This window comes from Neofelis nebulosa, chromosome 8 (genome assembly GCF_028018385.1).
Source record: "Neofelis nebulosa isolate mNeoNeb1 chromosome 8, mNeoNeb1.pri, whole genome shotgun sequence".
Classification (NCBI taxonomy): Eukaryota; Metazoa; Chordata; class Mammalia; order Carnivora; family Felidae; genus Neofelis; species Neofelis nebulosa.
The window spans coordinates 17,895,522-17,912,955 of NC_080789.1; the positions used below are offsets into that span (position 1 = coordinate 17,895,522).

A 17,434-nucleotide genomic window follows, 5' to 3' on the forward strand; every position below is an offset into this window, starting at 1 on the left:
AAGAGCATAAACCCTTGGAATTCTGAATCAAAATAAAGGTAGGGGCGCCTGGGTGGCTCAGTCAGTTGAGTGTCCAATTTCGGCTCAGGTCATAATCTCATGGTTCGGGTTCGTGAGTTCGAGCCTCGCATCAGGCTCTCTGCCATCAGCAAGGAGCCCGCTTCAGATCTTCTGTCCCCCCACCCTTCTCAAATAGAAATAAACTTAAAAAAAAAAAACAAAACAAAAGTGAAGGCAGACATCCACGTACAGCCATAATGGTATGCCAGGGACCAATTTACTTTCCTGCTGTCAACAACTAGACCACCAAACAGCAGGCGACAAACACTTCCAGACACGGGACGACAGGCAGTGCAGGACTGTGATCCTGACAGAAGGGAAACGAATGAGGCGAGCCTGGAGATTTCTCTAGTTTACTGCCCAGAGCGCTTCCTGAGGACTGGGTGCAACAAGAGGGAAACCAAACAGCACAGCGGTATCTCTGAGTTACGGAGGCTGGAAGCTGCAGGGCGGAGCCCCCGAGGGCAGAGCTGCATAAAAAGAACTCTTGACATCTGCAGAGATTTGGGCTGAGAACTGATCTGTAAATGTGTCACAGGAGGGATTCAAGGGTGAGTAAAGAACCAAGGGAGAGCAGTAAGCAGCAGGCCCCCAGAGCCTTATGGGACTGGAAATAGTTTCGGTTCCCTGAAGCCAAAGCAGAAAGAATTCATAAAGTAAGAGGAATGGGGTGGAGTTCTCCAAAAGGCATCAGTTTAGTGGTGGAACCAAATCAGCCCTAGATAAAAGGTGGTTATTGGCAGGCCCTAAAAAAGCTTTTAAAAGCAAGTTACAAAAGGATAAAACTAATTCCATATAACTTCACAGGCTGCCAAAGCAAAATTGAACACCATATAAAGGAATTCAATAAAACCTGGCACCCAAAAATTTAAAATGTTCAACGTACAATGTCCACATCCTTCCAAATTAACAAGACATGCAAAGGAGCAAGAACATGTGAGCCAATACCAAGAAACATCAATGAACAGAAAGAGACACTGAAAAATAGATGACAGAATTAATAGAGGACATTAAATGAGCTACTATAAATATGTAGAAAACTGAGAAAAACATGAACTTGCTGAGGAGAGAAAAGGAAAACATTTTAAATAAAACTAGTAGAGATGAAAAAACCCAGTTGAAGCGCAAATTACACAATACAGAATTAATAGCCTAAGAAGTGGAGAAATCAGCAGACTTGAACTTGATCAGGCTAAGAAAATAATGCACAGAAAGGCGGGGGGGGGGGGGGGGAAGAACATGAAAAGAGCATCAGAGACCCATAGGATAATACTGAGTGAACCAACATTAACTGGAGGCTGAGAGGAAAAAATAAAATAACTTGATGACAAAGGCAAACAGATAAATCCAAGAATCCTGACAAATCTTAAGCAGAATAAATATAAGAAAAAGCATGCCAAGACATACAATAATTTAGCAGTTAATTGCTAAAAATCACTGATAACAAAAAAAATCTAAAGAAGAATAAAGATAAAAATGATAGCATACTTCTGTTCAGAATCTGTGCAACCAGAAATAGTAGGCAAATTGTTAAAATATTTAAAGAAACACAGTAAGTCTAGAACTCAATATTCAGCAAAAATATCTCCCCCCCCCCCCAAATGGAAGTAAAATAAACAACAACAACAAAAACCACCAACAACAACAACAAAGAGGAGAAAACGAATTCACTAGGAGCAGACACACACTAAATAACTGTGAAAGGAAATTCTTCAGGCAGAAAAAGGTGTATCAGATGGAAATCTGCATTCACATAAAAAGACCAGTTTCTTCCAGGTTCCAAAATGCAGTTTCCAATCGACTTAAATGACCGTTGTGGCCTAGCCTGGAAAATGCAATCCTCGTTTCTAATACTTTTATCTGGAAAGCGTACTGGGCAGTTTTCACAACAATCAACTTAATGAACTTTTGAAGATATGTGTACTGTAGCTGCTCCAGAGTTTCCACAGAAAATATTTTATATATATATTTATATATATATATATATATATATATATATATAAATATATCTTTTAAGAAGTCTCCATACCCAACACAGGGCTTGAACTCATGACTCTGAGATCAAGAGTTGCATGCTCTACCAAATGAGTCAGCCAGGTGACCATAAAATATTTTATATTTACTATAAAACTGAGTTAACTAATAAAGTAGCACCTTAATAATAAAGATGCTAATGTTTACTCTATAAATTTCAAGTGTTTGAGAGCAATTCTAAAAAGATCCAAGAGAAAACAACGGTTCACTCTGAAGTGCCCATCACACTGTGCTTTAAAGTTTGTACGTGTATCTTACCATTGGGCTTTTTTTTTTAAAAAAAAAAAAAGGGCTTAGTGGAATATCTGTCATCCACAGGCTGACTCAGCTTTATAGTCTGTTCTCTATCAGTTTTTGAAATGATAAAAACTTTTTTTTCATTCCTTCATTTATGTTCCCTAAAGAATGGAATATTTAGTATTTAGTGGCAAATATTTTTAAGTTTTGAAAATGACGTTAATCATTATTAAGTGTTAAAAAGGTTCAGTTAAATTTTCCTGATGTATTTTCCACTTCATTTAGGAAAATTACACATTACAGAGGTGTTTGCAAATTGGTAGATTCTTTAAAAGTCTGGAGGCTGGGGTGCCTGGGTGGCTCAGTTGGTCGAGCATCCAACTTTTGGTTTCGCCTCAGGTCACGGTCTCCCAGCTTCGTGGGGTTGCCCTGCATCAGGCTCAGGGCTGACAGCGCAAAGCCTACTTGGGATTCTCCTTCTCTCCCTCTCTCTCTGCCCCTTCTCCACTTGTGCTCTGTATCTCTCAAAACAAATAAATTAAAAAAAAAAAAAAAGTAAGGAAACATCATTCCTATTCCATCCCCTATTCTTCTATAATCTATACCTTCCAAATCTTCTTTCTTAGGCAATAAATCATCATGAGTAAGACAGCAGTACTACAGGGGCGCCTGGGTGGCTCAGTTGGTTAAGTGTCCGACTTCGGCTCAGGTCATGATCTCACAGCTGATGAGTTCGAGCCCTGTGTCAGGCTCTGTGCTGACAGCTCAGAGCCTGGAACCTGGAGCCTGGAGCCTGCTTTGGATTCTGTGTCTCCCTCTCTCTCTGCTCCCCCCCCCCTCATGCTCTGTCTCTATCAAAAAATAAATAAATGTAGGGGCGCCTGGGTGGCTCAGTCGGTTAAGCGTCCGACTTCGGCTCAGGTCGTGATCTCGCAGTCCGTGAGTTCGAGCCCCGCATCAGGCTCTGTGCTGACAGCTCAGAGCCTGGAGCCTGTTTCAGATTCTGTGTCTCCCTCTCTCCGACCCTCCCCCGTTCATGCTTTTTCTCTCTCTGTCTCAAAAATAAAGGTTAAAAATTAAAAAAAAAAAAATTTTAAATAAATAAATAAATGTAAAAAAAAAAAGAGAGAGACAGCAGTACTAGAGACTTCCATTTATGCTTTGGCTGCCTACCAGCCTTGTGACTTTGCACAGTTACCTAATCTCCCTGGACTGTGTCAGCAATCTCCATAGCTGCCCTGAGGCTGAATGAGACAATGCATACAAAGCACTTAGCGCATTACCAGGCATGTCCCAAGTACTCAAACGTCACACTCTGTCTCCTTTCCTCTGAACGCTCTTGGGAAGCGATGAGGAATAGATGACAGCAATTTTGGAGGAAGGCACGAACACCCACAATTCAATCTGGGCTCTCTTCAAATCCCACAAGGGATTAAACTCAGCCAGGTGTTTATGTTAAGCTAAACTTTTCCAAAGACAGCTGCTTCTTCGGGAGACAGGCAGGCATGGATTCCCTCACCTCTCTGATATGTGCTAACGTTCTCACACACATTGGGCGAAATTAAAGGAATTATGCAGTTGCTTAAAAAAAAATATGTGATTTCCCCCAATACATTTAACCTTGATACCTGCTGGCATTTCGACTTTATTTACTACACTGATGAACAGACCAGTAAGATTTCAAACTCAGAGACCTGAGCAGCACCTGTTGATCTTCCTATTTGGTCAAGCATCTGTCTTATTATTAGACTACAGATAAGGAAAAAAACAAAAAAGAGTCTTTTAATTTTAACTTACATTAAATTCTGACGTTGATAAAAGCTTCTGGCCCTCTCAGAAAACACCTGCTCTACCGAGCAGAGGACAGAATACAGCACCACACCCACACATGGAAGGCTGTCTATGTCCAAAGCGGGTGCAAACATTCAGGAAAGGTTTTGAAGAGTTTTGTGCTACTTTTAACTTAAAATTTATTTAGGAGTAGATTTTTGTAAGTGCTCCCTTTGGTTCTTGTTGGTATATAAAAATATCTCCACTTTAGGGAAACACAAAGACACAGGGTCAAGAGCAAATCAAATGCATCTCAAGCTATATCTGTAGATATGCTTTTCTCAGTTTACTGGTCAGTAACTGCAACAATGAACACAAAACAGGACTCACTCGAAGAAGCAGTTAAATGTACCCCAAACAGTAATATGAACCAGATGCTACACGTCCTGGATGATCAGACAATCTGGGATTCAAACTCTTTTTAGCCTCAATCCTGTTCATTTCAAAACATGAGGTCTTATTATACGATTATGCAAACTAACCCCAGGTGCGCTGGGAATGCTTGTCACAAATTTGACAAGCTGTATTTTTTGAGGTTTCTGTTTCCGAAACCAACATAAATCAACCCATGATGATTATGTGCAAGAAAAATGGGTAGCGACTAAATTATTTACAATCTATGCTCCTGGAATCCTTTCAAAAAATTAATTAGGGAGGGAATGTTGGTAATGAGGAAGGCCATGCATGTATGAAGGCAGGGACTAACACAGGAAATCTCGGATCTTCATCTCAATTTCGCTGTGAACGTGCAACTGCTCTAAAAAATAAGCTTAGGGGCGCCTGGGTGGCGCAGTCGGTTAAGCGTCCGACTTCAGCCAGGTCACGATCTCGCGGTCTGTGAGTTCGAGCCCCGCGTCGGGCTCTGGGCTGATGGCTCGGAGCCTGGAGCCTGTTTCTGATTCTGTGTCTCCCTCTCTCTCTGCCCCTCCCCCGTTCATGCTCTGTCTCTCTCTGTCCCAAAAATAAATAAAAAACGTTGAAAAAATAAAAAAAAAAAATAAAAAATAAAAATAAGAATAAAAAATAAGCTTAGGGGCGCCTGGGTGGCTCAGTCGGTTAAGCGTCCGACTTCGGCTCAGGTCACGATCTCGCGGTCTTCGAGTTCGAGCCCCGCGTCGGGCTCTGGGCTGATGGCTCAGAGCCTGGAGCCTGCTTCTGATTCTGTGTTTCCGTCTCTCTCTGCCCCTCCCCCGTTCATGCTGTGTCTCTCTCTGTCTCAAAAGTAAGTAAACGTTAAAAAAAAATTAAAAAAAAAAAATAAATAAGCTTAAAAAATAATCAGAATATATTTATTCCTTCCTTGACATCTAGTCCCATGAAACATACTTAAGAGTTTCAATTTCCTACAATGACTAAAAAAATCACTTTAAAACATTAATATAACACATTAAGCATTCCAAGAGCAGAAGACATATTTTTAGAAAGGACAGGGTAATAAAGCCTGAATTCTGGTTTAAGCAGCTCTGCACATGATTACCACCTAGATCCCCAAATCCTTGTATAGCCTAGATAGGTGCCATAAAAAGATTTAGAAAATTATACTGAAATTGGTAATAATGAAATTAAGGTAAAATCCAACTATTATGAGAATATGGAACACAATAATAGTGCTGAAACTTGATTAGTCAAGCTCATTTTTTCCCAGTGTGATTCCAGGAATGACAATTTTCATAACAAAGTCACAAAGACACAGCAGTCTTAACGATGTCTTGTTTGGAATACAGTTAATAGAGCACATGTAGGATGCCACCAGCAAGAGAACTAAATTATTCAAGACCTGGAAAACTTCACAGCTACCCTTAAACAGAGGATAGTGGTGTTACTAAAACCAGTATCAACAGGTGTCAGCCACAAGCTCACCTTGATATTGGAGCCAGCATAGAGCCTCTGAGCCAGCAGTCTCCCTGCCTGGATTGCTACTGGGGTGAGCTCAAGCTTCCCCTCCAATATATCGCCGATGGCATAGATATAAGGCACGTTGGTCTGCTCTTCATCTGTGACAGGTATTTTTCCAGTCCTGAAAATTCATTCAGTTAAAATCATCAATTACTCCTATTAATTAAGTGGAACAAAAAAATTCCCCTTTCTCCCAAAGAAGCCAAAATTGTGACTCTAGCAAAGGGCAGCATTCTAACGTATTATTTAAAAATACATACATACCTGCATACATAAAATAAAATAAAATGAGTATTTTAAAAGCTTAGAGACAATTCTGGAATAAGAAAACTGTAAGAAAACCTGGGAGAAAACTACAACAGAGTGGTTAAGAATATGTGTATTCTAAACTATAACAACTAGGTCTGTGAGTTGTCACCTCTATGATGTTGGGAGGGCTATTTAATATCTCTGAGCTTTATTTTCCCACCTATTAATGCGAACAATAATAATGAGAACACTGTAAGAAGAAAAGGGATGCCATCAACTACCTTAAGGGGCTGTGAGGATTAAATGAAAATAGGTACAAAATATTCAGCACAACGGTCCATGGCTCACAGTAAGTGCAGAATAAGTGTTAGCTGTTTCCATTATATAAAATCTAAGCTTTGGACCCCCTGGAAATAGGCTAGTATGTTTATTATGCTGGTGCAATATTTGGTCTGCTAAATCTTATTGGTGACCTCCTCAACAATTCTGTCTGTCTACCCTAGTTAAAAAATAAATAAAACAAAAATCCTCACACTAAGATTAGGAAGTCTCTTCTCCAGAATAGATGTTATTCCTAGAAGGGACAAAAACAAAACAAAACAAAAACACCTTTATTTTTTAGCTTCCAAGGCAGTTCCCATTCACAGCACTTGTTTCTACTTGGCTGTAAGGAAGGTGATATTGGGATATACCCCAGACAGCAGATAAGCAGATACCACTGAGTCTCAGTTATCTCCTCTACTGCTATAGGCCAAAGGATTTTAACTTCAACCCTTGCAAGTAAGTTTTTCATACTTGTAGCTGTCACTAGAAATGCAGTGACCACTCATCATCCTAAAACTTAGTAGCTCTCAACATGGTTCAGATCTACGTATTATTTAGTCAAGCTCAAAGCACATGCCTGCAATTAACTGGGGGGTTAGACTCTTTTATTCTATACACTGTACATTAAAGAAACAAACTGCAAGCCGCCCTATCTTCCACTTAGATTTTGAAAAGGAAAAAACAAAATAAAACAAACAGAAAATACCAACGTGAGCGGCACTGAAGGAAGAGATCTCTAGGCTTAAAAAGGGAAATCTCCAACTATGATAAAAACTAACTCTGACAATCTAAAACTCCACTATTAATCAGTATTATCAACACTGAAATAATATTCAGTAAGACACAATAAAATTATTTTCTTACTTGTCATTTATCTTTACCCCCACGGTTTCTAAGCCAAGTTTTCTTGTGCAAGCGTCTCTTCCTATTGCCAGCAATACCTGAAAAAGTATTAATATACCAGGTGAGTATGATTAAAAAGACTTCACGTAAGTTACTTAACCATTAAGCTACTCTGATTTCACTTTCCAGACCTGTAAAGAAATATTTCATTAAGAAAATAACGTAAGAGTTTATGGGGCACCCAGGTGGCTCAGCCAGTTAAGTGTCTGACTCTTGGTTCCAGCTCAGGTCACGATCTCAGTTTGTGGGTCTGAGCCCTGAACTGGGCTCTGCACTATCAATGGACAGTGCGGAACCTGCTTGGGATTCTCTCTCTTTGGGGCCCCCCCCACACACTCTTTCTCTCTCAAAATAAATAAACTTAAAAAAAAAAATGCAAGAGTTTAAGCAAATTAAAACAAACAAACAAACAAACAAAAAAATCCTTTGAACAGGATATAGCAGAAATCCTCATCCATTGATTAAGAAAAAAGTTAGCAATTCCTTTATAAATCTAGTGAAGTTTAGAGACAAAGACAACATAGCCTATGACTGAATTAGTTTTTTTTTTAAGATTTTTTTTTTTTCTAAATGTTTATTTTTGAGAGAGAGGGACAGAGTGCAAGCAGGGGAGGGGCAGAGAGAGAGGAAGACACAGAATCCGAAGCAGGCTCCAGGCTCTAAGTTGTCAACACAGAGCCCAATGCGGGGCTAGAACTCACCAACGGTGAGATCATGACCTGAGCCGAAGCTGGAAGCTTAACTGACTGAGCCACCCACGCACCCCTTAAGTTTTGTTTTTCTTTTTTAAAGTAGTGAGCTATGAAGATAAAATTTTGAAGGACAGAGAAGTTCTACTTCATTTAAAAAGGGGGTCTTTTTATAGCTATTTGACAAATGATATTTTTAAGTTACATGGAAGAAAATTTGAAGCCATCCCTATCCCAAAGCAAATTACAATATCACAAGCAATATAGATGTCTTAGAATAGGAACATAATCAGGTTTTGAAAATAGAAAGCAGCCATTACATGTACCCAGCAAATATCCAAATAGCCAATAAACACATTATTTGCTTTCTAATAAAGGGCTAACCTGGGTCCATTCCTTACCGTATTATACTCTCCTTCAATGGTTTCACCACCACTGGTGGACTGGGCTACCACCCTGAGTCGGCCTGGTGTCCCTGCTTCAATTTGTTCAACCTATAAAAGTGACAAAGTTTTACTCCACAATAAAGACATGTATCAACTCCCTCCTATCAGGTTGACCCAAAGTGAAAACACAAAATCTGGCGTGAGAGGTCTTTCATGTCCCACCCCCCCTCACCATAACATCATTAGGACATTAAGAGATTTTTCTATTTTATCCCCCTTTTTCTTGCTGCTTAATGTTTGCTAGAGGGGCTTTCTTTCCAATAGTTCCCAAACAGAATAAATTTCAAAGAGAAAAAAGTGGGAAAGGAAAAAGCCAGAGAAAGCACACTACGATCCCTAAAACACAGCTAATGACGTCGCTCTTCCCAGGCTCCTATCTCGTAACTCACCCAGAGCCCTTAATCCCCTGGAGAGCCACTACGGCTCAAATTCAGAGATTGTCTTCTGGCTACAGACGTTCAGCTTTGTCAACAAAGAACAGACACTGGAGTAGATCAAACATGATACAGGTAAACAGCCAGAAAGCCCTAAAAAGCATAGTGAGCAAGGAGGTACGTTTATAAGGACGAGGGGTGGTCTTCGTTGTTCAAGATGTAGGGAAGAACAAGCAAGCCCCGGAACGTGCACTATGCCAGATGAGATTAAACATACCAGCTCACCACTCCTGGATGTCAACAATAACCTTCAGACTGCGTTGCAACAAATGAAAACCCTTATCACCTAGAGGCTTCTGCAAGCCTGCAGTTAACCTTGGTCTCTGCACTGGCAGCAAATCATGGGTTCCTGTAAAATATTTACTGGGAGAAACTCATAAAGTCACCTGCAATTTCTACTCTGCCTTTTAAATGCAACCACTCTGCATGGGAAAATGGTCAAGGGTCATTTTACTTTCACCATTAATAAGTAGCAAAAATTTCCTTCTCAAATCCCTTCCTTCTTACATAGTTAAGCCCATCTGAACATACTGAAAATGTCTTTCGTAGTTAAGCTATAATGTAATCTTTGGAGAAGAGCTGCATTAGTCAGATTACCTGCATTAGCTCAGATTTACCCAAAAATGATAAGGGCCTCATCTCACCTCTAATTCCTTCCTGCCTCACTCACTTTTGTGTTCCAGTTAGGCTTTTCCTATGTCTACAACAATTTCTGCATTTAGGACGACTTTATTCCCCACAATCTCTGTGCACATCACACAATGCACTCTCGCCTTCCCCCCTGCCAAAGGCCGCTTCTATCAGGTCACTGAAGAACACAGCATGTGTTCACCGTGACCCAAGGAGACCAGAGACACCTTGGTAACCCAGGTAAAATGTTAATGTGCACAGACACAGGTTTATTTCACTAGGGGATAGTCTATGAGATTCTCAAAAGGGCCCACAACTCTCCCAATGTTAAGACATTATAGAGGAATGGTCAATTCATCTTCAACAAAGGAGGCAAGAATATGCAATGGAAAAAGTCTCTTCAACAAATGATGTTGGGAAAACTGGACAGCTACGTGCAAAAAAAAAAAAAAAAGAAAAGAAACTGAACCACTTTCTTATACTATACACAAAAATAAACTCAAGATGGATTAAGGATCTAAATGAGAGAACTGAAACCATAAAAATCCTAGAAGACAATACAGGCAGTACTTTCTATGACATCGGCCACAGCAATATCTTTCTAAGATATGTCTCCTAAAGCGAGGGAAACAAAAATAAAAATAAACTATTGGGACTTTATCAAAATAAAAACCTTTTGCACAGACAGCAAAGGAAAACAATCAACAGGACTAAAAGACAACCTACTGAATGGGGGAAGATATTTGCAAATGACATATCTAATACAGGGTTAGTATCCAAAATATATACTGAACTTATTAAAAAAACAAAGAATTTATACAACTCAATACCAAAAAAAAAAAAAATCCACTTAAAAAATGGACAGAAAACATGAACAGACATTTCTCCAAAGACATCCACGTGGCAAACGGACACAGGGAAAGATGGTCAACATCACTCATCATCAGGGAAATGCAAATCAAAACCACAATCAGATATCATCTTACACCTGTCAGAATGGCTAAAATCAAAAAACATAAACATGCGTTGGCAAGGATGTAGGGAAACAGGAACCCTCATGCATTTATTGGCGGGAATAGAAACTGGTGCAGCCATACTGGAGGATCCTTAAAAAATTAAAAACAGAACCACTGGGGCACCTGGGTGGCTCAGTCAGTCAAGCGTCCGACTCTTGATTTCAGTTCAGGTCATGGTCATTGGGTCGTGGGACCAAGCCTCGCCTTGGGCTCTGTGCTGCCAGTGAAGCCTGCTGAAGATTCTCTCCCTTTCTCTCTCTCTGCCCCTCCTCTGTTTGCACTTTCTCTCGCTCTTTAAAACAACAACAACAACAAAAAAAGCTAAAGAAAAAAATAGAACTACCATATGCAGTAATTCCACTACCAGATATTTACCCAAAGAATACAAAAACACTAATGCGAAAGGATATACGCACCCCTATGCTTATCGCAGCATTATTTACGACAGCCAGATTACAGAAGCAACCCAAGTGTCTATCGGTAGTTGAATAAAGATGTGGTTCATATAAAAAATGATTACTCAGCCATAAAAAAAGAATGAAATCTTGCTATTTGCAACAACACAGATGCTAAGCGAAATAAGCCAGTCAGAGAAAGACGAATACCACATGATTTCACTCCTATATGGAATTTAAGAAACAAAACAAATGAACAAAAGAAAAAAAACAGATGAACCACGGGGCACCTGGGTGGCTCAGTTGGTTAAGCATCCAACTTATCCAACTTCGGCGCAGGTCATGATCTCACGGTCCGTGAGTTTGAGCCCCGCATCAGGCTCTGTGCTGACAGCTCGGAGCCTGGAGCCTGCTTCAGAGTCTGTGTTTCCCTCTCTCTCTGCCCCTGCCCTGCTCACACTCTGTCTCTCTCTCTCTCTCTCTCTCTCTCAAAAATAAACATTAAAAAAAAAATTAAAAAAAAAGAAACAACAACAGATGAACCAAGAAACAGACTCTTAACTACAGAAAACCAACAGATGGTTACCAGAGGGGAGGTGGGTGGGGGATGGGTGAGATAGGTGATGGGGATTAAGATCACACTTCTCAGAGTACTTAAGTGGCTCAGTCGATGAATAGTCCAACTCTTGACTTCAGCTCAGGTCATGATGCCAGGGTCAAGGGATCGAGCCCCAAGCCGGGTTCCATGCTTGTGGAGTGCGGGGCCTGCTTAAGATTCTCTCTTTCCCCCTCTGACCCTCTCCCCTGCTTGCATGCTCACTCTCTCTCTCTCTCTCTCTCTCTCTCTCTCTCAAAACAAAACAGAACAAAAACACAGAACACACTTCTCATGAGCAGTGAGTAAAGGGTGGAAGTATTGACTCACTGTATCGTACACCTGAAACTAATGTAACACTGCATGTTGCTGCTGCATGTTGGAATTAAAAATAGACATCATGGAAGCAGATGTTCCTTTTCCACGGCACAACTTGTATGTACAGCTGCTGTTTTCTAACCACAGCCCTAAGGCAAATGGATCACATGTACTTCTACTCCCTAAAAGACACCTCCAGGAATCAAGGAGCGATAACTTCCAGGACCTGTGCTGCTTCCCCCTCACAACAGTATTAGACTTACTCTCTGCCAGGTACTGTTCTAATTACTTCCTAAGTGTCAGCTAATGCAATCTTCACAAGAACTCTGAGATAGCTGCTGTTATTATCCTAATTTTATGGAAGAAACTGAAGCTCACAGACGTTAAATAATTTCCCCAAAGACATACAGCAAGAAAATGGTAGGACAGTATCGAAAGTAGGTCATTCTCATCCCAACGCTCGAACTCTTATCAACATGAAGCGATTCTTAACACGGTCACCCAAAGGGCCTAAGTTAACCCGCTGAGCAAATGACAGCCAGAATTCCTTAACTTTAACACAACGGTCTCATCCTTACCTGCACTAAAGGAAACTCATCTATTAGAGACACGAGAAGTGATTGATTTTGTCACTTTTATGTATCAAAATATTTGTGATGGTGTTAACAATTCCCAGTGTAACTTGGCCTATTTTTCCACCTTTTCAAAAGGAGACTAAATAAGCAGGAAAAAAAAAAAAAGGGAGCCCATGTAACAAATTTAGATAATCATTTTCAGAGAAGCCAGAATAATACAGTGTTTCTGTTGACGACATGGTACACAAGGACAAATTTCTCATGAAGAACATTTCAAAATCAGCCGGGTCTTGAACTCTTATTTCAATCACTGGTGTGTACAAAGAAACAAAGGATAACAGACCAAAGATTATAAAGTGAAGGAATGTATGAAGGGAAACATTAAACAGAAGAGAACTAAAAGTAAGAAGGGTGAGAGGAGAATAAAGAAATTACTGAGCTGCAGAGAAGAACAAAGCTCTTCAGGTGGCAGTGGGTACAAGTTCATATACCGACATCACAGCTGAGAAACCGCAGCACTCCCGATGGTTTAGACCGCAGAAGGAACGCTTCCATCACCTACCCCAACCCTCTCTCTCCTGCCTAAACAGGAGTATGAAACCAACAAACCTACCAGCAACTCCACTTACTTTTATTGGTATGAACTGTTTTATAAACTTGACACCATGTTCTTCCATATGTTCGCCAATTTTGTTGGCCATGTCCTGGTCAAATCCTCTCAGGAGGATGGACCGTACCATAACAGTGACATCTAAACCGATGCCAGCAAGAAATCCAGCACATTCCAAGGCGACATACGATGCTCCAACCACCAGGGTCTTACCCGGGCAGTAAGGTAAGGAGAAAAGATCATCACTGAAAAGAAATTAAAAAAAAAAAAAAAAAAAGGTGGGGGGGTGGGGAAGAAAAGAAAGAAATTGAAAATGTTCCTATGTGAGTAATGACTGAATCAAAGTAAATATTTTTGCTTTCTTAAGAATACACTTTTAAAAACTAAAAACATTCAATTGGCTGCATACATAATCTATGAAAACTGTTTACGAGGGCTTAGACCCAGTTCCTTTCTTGCCACTCAGTTGCTCTGGGAGCAGCTCAAGCTGCCCACAGCCAAACACAGTCTCCGAGGTGGAAGATCTATCTAGAACACGAATCAGCAAGAGAGGAGTAGGGGAAAACTTCCAACATAACTGTTTTGTCATATAAAAACCAACTATAAAGAGTAAAAGCTGACAAAATCTTTTAGCCAAGTAAAGAATACACGAGACGTGAGAGGGATCACAAAAGCATTTTTAGGAAATGAGTTTTTTTTAAATATAAGAAGGAAACCCATCCAAGACGGAGAAGACAACAGTCGCCATCTGAGCTGCCCCTATATGAGGTGCCAAGGAAAAAAAATCACATACCCTCCCCGAAAAAGGGCCTGAGAAGAAATAATGTGTAACATGAGCAGAAACTCCTCAGCAGAAAGCATCCAAGAGGACACATTTGTCAACCATAGTATGTTAACACGTTTACAAAACATGCCCACACATGTATAAATTTCAAACAGAACTTTCAATATAAGTATGTATTTATATGTTAACAGTGATGTTAAGTGGGTGGTAAGAAAGACCCATGTTTATAGTTTTGAATTTTTTAAATGTTCTCTTGCATAAAAGAATTTTTTCCCTTCTCTTTTTCCCAGGCCCCTGTCCCTTTGGGCAGAAACACAGAAATTAAATTAAAAAAAAAAAAAAAAAAAAAACCCTCGGAAGTTCTAGGAAATGGACTAAATGGGTTTGAAGAAAAAAACTGAAAAGTAGAACTCAACAACGGGTGCCTCCTTTTCTCCCTCCGGTGCCCCCTCACCTGCTGATGCAGAACTCTTTGTCACCAGGGATGCCCAGATACCGTGGCCTCTCACCAGTAGCAATGAGAAATTTCTCTGCTGTATAAATTTTTTCTTTGCCTTTGTTATTTGTTGCCTACAAAGAAACCAAGTGCCAACTTTTAATAAGCTAGAGTTCATTAAAATTGTACTTATAGTGAACAGAGGCCATTCGCCACATTATCCAGTTTGATCCTCATAAAAATTTGGTAATACGGGGGCGCCTGGGTGGCACAGTCGGTTAAGCGTCCGACTTCAGCCAGGTCACGATCTCGCGGTCCGTGAGTTCGAGCCCCGTGTCAGGCTCTGGGCCGATGGCTCGGAGCCTGGAGCCTGTTTCCAATTCTGTGTGTCTCCCTCTCTCTCTGCCCCTTCCCCGTTCATGCTCTGTCTCTCTCTGTCCCAAAAATAAATAAAAAACGTTGAAAAAAAAAAAATTTTTAAAAAAAAATTTGGTAATACGTACTAAGGCTCTAAGAAATTAACGGACTTACTCAAAATCATAAGGCTAATAAGTGGCAGGGCCAAGACTCAGATCCAGGTAATCTGGCCCCAAATCCAGTATTCTTACACTGCTACAACCACACGGAAAAGGCCCATAAGAAGATGTGTCTGCAAAATCATCAAACTGGACAGTTTGGGTCACCATGGCTTTTACTTTTATCAAGACAATCACTTTCTCTTTTCCTCCCCTACCCCTCACAAAAGTTTAAGACAGACAAACATTAGCTCCTCAGGGTGTCACACAATTACCTTAATCCTATGAGGACCTACAAACTGGCCATATGCATTCTCATAGGTCACTTTTCTCTCCCGCAGAGCGACCCGGTAGCCCCAGTTCAGGGAGCCGATGTAATTCTGTACAGCTTCTGTCATCTTATCCCAGTCATGTTTAACTGCACAAGAAAATAACACAAAACGTTTTTAGCTTTTCAATCGCCTGGCAAAGATCACTTCTCAGGAACTGTTCGCATGGATTACAAAGGGTAGACCTTTTTGTCTAAAACAGCAGGGTCCTTCATTTCAAACACATAAACATCCTTTTCAAGCTCAAATATTCTTTCCTTTTTTAGAAAACTACCATACAATTACATAATGTCAGGCTTCCTGGAAATTCTTAAAATAACCACGCATAATAACTAAAATAACCATGCATAATCCTTTTTACTTCTTTAGAAATGAACGGGAATTTTACTTTGATTGTAAATACTGATTGCTGGGGTAATGGTGAAGCCTGGAGGATTCTATACCCTGTAACAATCCCCAAGGGATCTTGATGTAGTCTGGAGTCACTAAACTGGTAACAATGTCTAAACCAGAGGCTGGTAAACAAAGGCAAATTAAGGCCCCACAGTCAAATGCAGCCCATCACCTTTTTTATAAGCAGTTTTACTAAAATACACCAATGATCGTTTATTTACACGTTGTCTAAGGCTTCTTTTGTGCTATGATGACAGGGCTCAGTAGTTGTGACAGATGAGTAGGTCCCATGAAACCTAAAATATTTACTGTCTGGCCCTTTATAAAACAAGTTTGCTGACCCTTGATATCAACAGAGAATTTTGAGAGTCTGTCTCACTGCCCCCCCAAATCCCTCCCTCACCAAAGAGAGGACGATTTTTAAATTCTATTATAAAATGAATCGTTTGAGTCAGGCACAAATATACTGAACTTCAATGCATAAAAATCAATCATTTACTAATTAATACCTCATGAATAACAAGGAAAAAAATAGGATATATAGAAAATATACTCTGGTGGTATGAAGAAGACAGATTCTAGGAAAGCTGTGGTTTAGAAGGAAGGAAAAGAAAACCAACATATACTGAAAGACTGTCATGGAAATGAGGAGTCTCAATCTTAGATTCAGGGTTAAGTAGCTTGACCACATAGGAGGTGGTGAACCAAGTCTACAAGACACAATGGCCAGTGTCTGGAATCGGGAATGACAGCACAAAAATTGGTTTGTGGCCTCCTAGAGAACAGATCATCGATGTTCGTTTCACAGAACCGTAAAATGTTAGACTTTGGGAGATCAATTCAACTTAAAAGGACAGTGACTGCAGAAGCCACTGTGACTGCAGAAGCCACTGTGACTGCAGTACTAAGAGAACTAGGTGCGGGGCGACGGGAGTGGGGGATGCTGCCCACCTGCCCATCTGGCCTCCACCTAGCAACACCAGAAAAAAGATGATAGGGTTCACTTCCGGTTTCTCCACTAGGAATGGAACAGAATAGTAACTCTGCAATGATCTTGCTTTCTTTGTAATGATAATGGGATTCTCAAATACTTAATGTTTGAAAGGCAGATTTAATTCTTGAGCACAGGGAACTCAAATTGATAAATCTAAAATATATAAAGCAAAGAAATCTTCCAGAAACGACCAATTCATCCAGTTTACATGACTGGGCTCCAGGTTTTTTGTTTGTTTCTTTGTTTGTTTAAAGGCCTGAGGCTTTCTCTGTACGTTCTCAGTTCAGAGCTTTAGGAAAAGGGCAGATCACACTGAGTCCTGGATGTGTTACTCCCCCTACCCCTGTCCCAGGCAGATTCAGCTATGCTGCCTGGTCCAGGTCCCTTTCCTCCTCCACCATGCCTGGAGCTATCTGCAGCGTCAGAGAAGACAACCCTCCCAGACAACTAGAGCGCTGTTCTTTGGTCAAGGACGTGAGATTAGATAGGTTTCTATTCAAAAAATGTAAAATAAGCCTTCATACTTCATCTGTGGGAACAGGGATCAGCAGCCTCTAGGGGGTTCCCATTTGAAAAATACACCTCCAAGATTCTTTCTCACTCTAAGATCTAATGACATAAAGTAATGTTTGTTTAAATCCACTATATTCCGAGTCGCCAAAATGAACAAATCAGGAGACTATAGATGCTGGAGAGGATGTGGAGAAACGGGAACCCTCTTGCACTGTTGGTGGGAATGCAA

At 40.4% G+C, this 17,434-nt stretch overlaps 1 protein-coding gene across 3 annotated transcripts in view; it reads right to left on the reverse strand.

Annotated features, from left to right (window-relative positions):
- The window catches only part of TXNRD1 (thioredoxin reductase 1), a 71,705-nt gene that overhangs the window by 22,846 nt on the left and 31,425 nt on the right, over nucleotides 1-17,434 (reverse strand). For all 3 annotated transcript variants that reach the window (XM_058741563.1, XM_058741562.1, XM_058741561.1), the window contains 6 exons: nucleotides 15,252-15,394; nucleotides 14,480-14,595; nucleotides 13,261-13,486; nucleotides 8,624-8,716; nucleotides 7,495-7,571; nucleotides 6,022-6,178 (listed from right to left, as the gene is read on the reverse strand). In XM_058741563.1, the coding sequence (XP_058597546.1) occupies nucleotides 6,022-6,178; nucleotides 7,495-7,571; nucleotides 8,624-8,716; nucleotides 13,261-13,486; nucleotides 14,480-14,595; nucleotides 15,252-15,394 (812 nt within the window). The remainder of the gene's footprint in view (nucleotides 1-6,021; nucleotides 6,179-7,494; nucleotides 7,572-8,623; nucleotides 8,717-13,260; nucleotides 13,487-14,479; nucleotides 14,596-15,251; nucleotides 15,395-17,434) is intronic.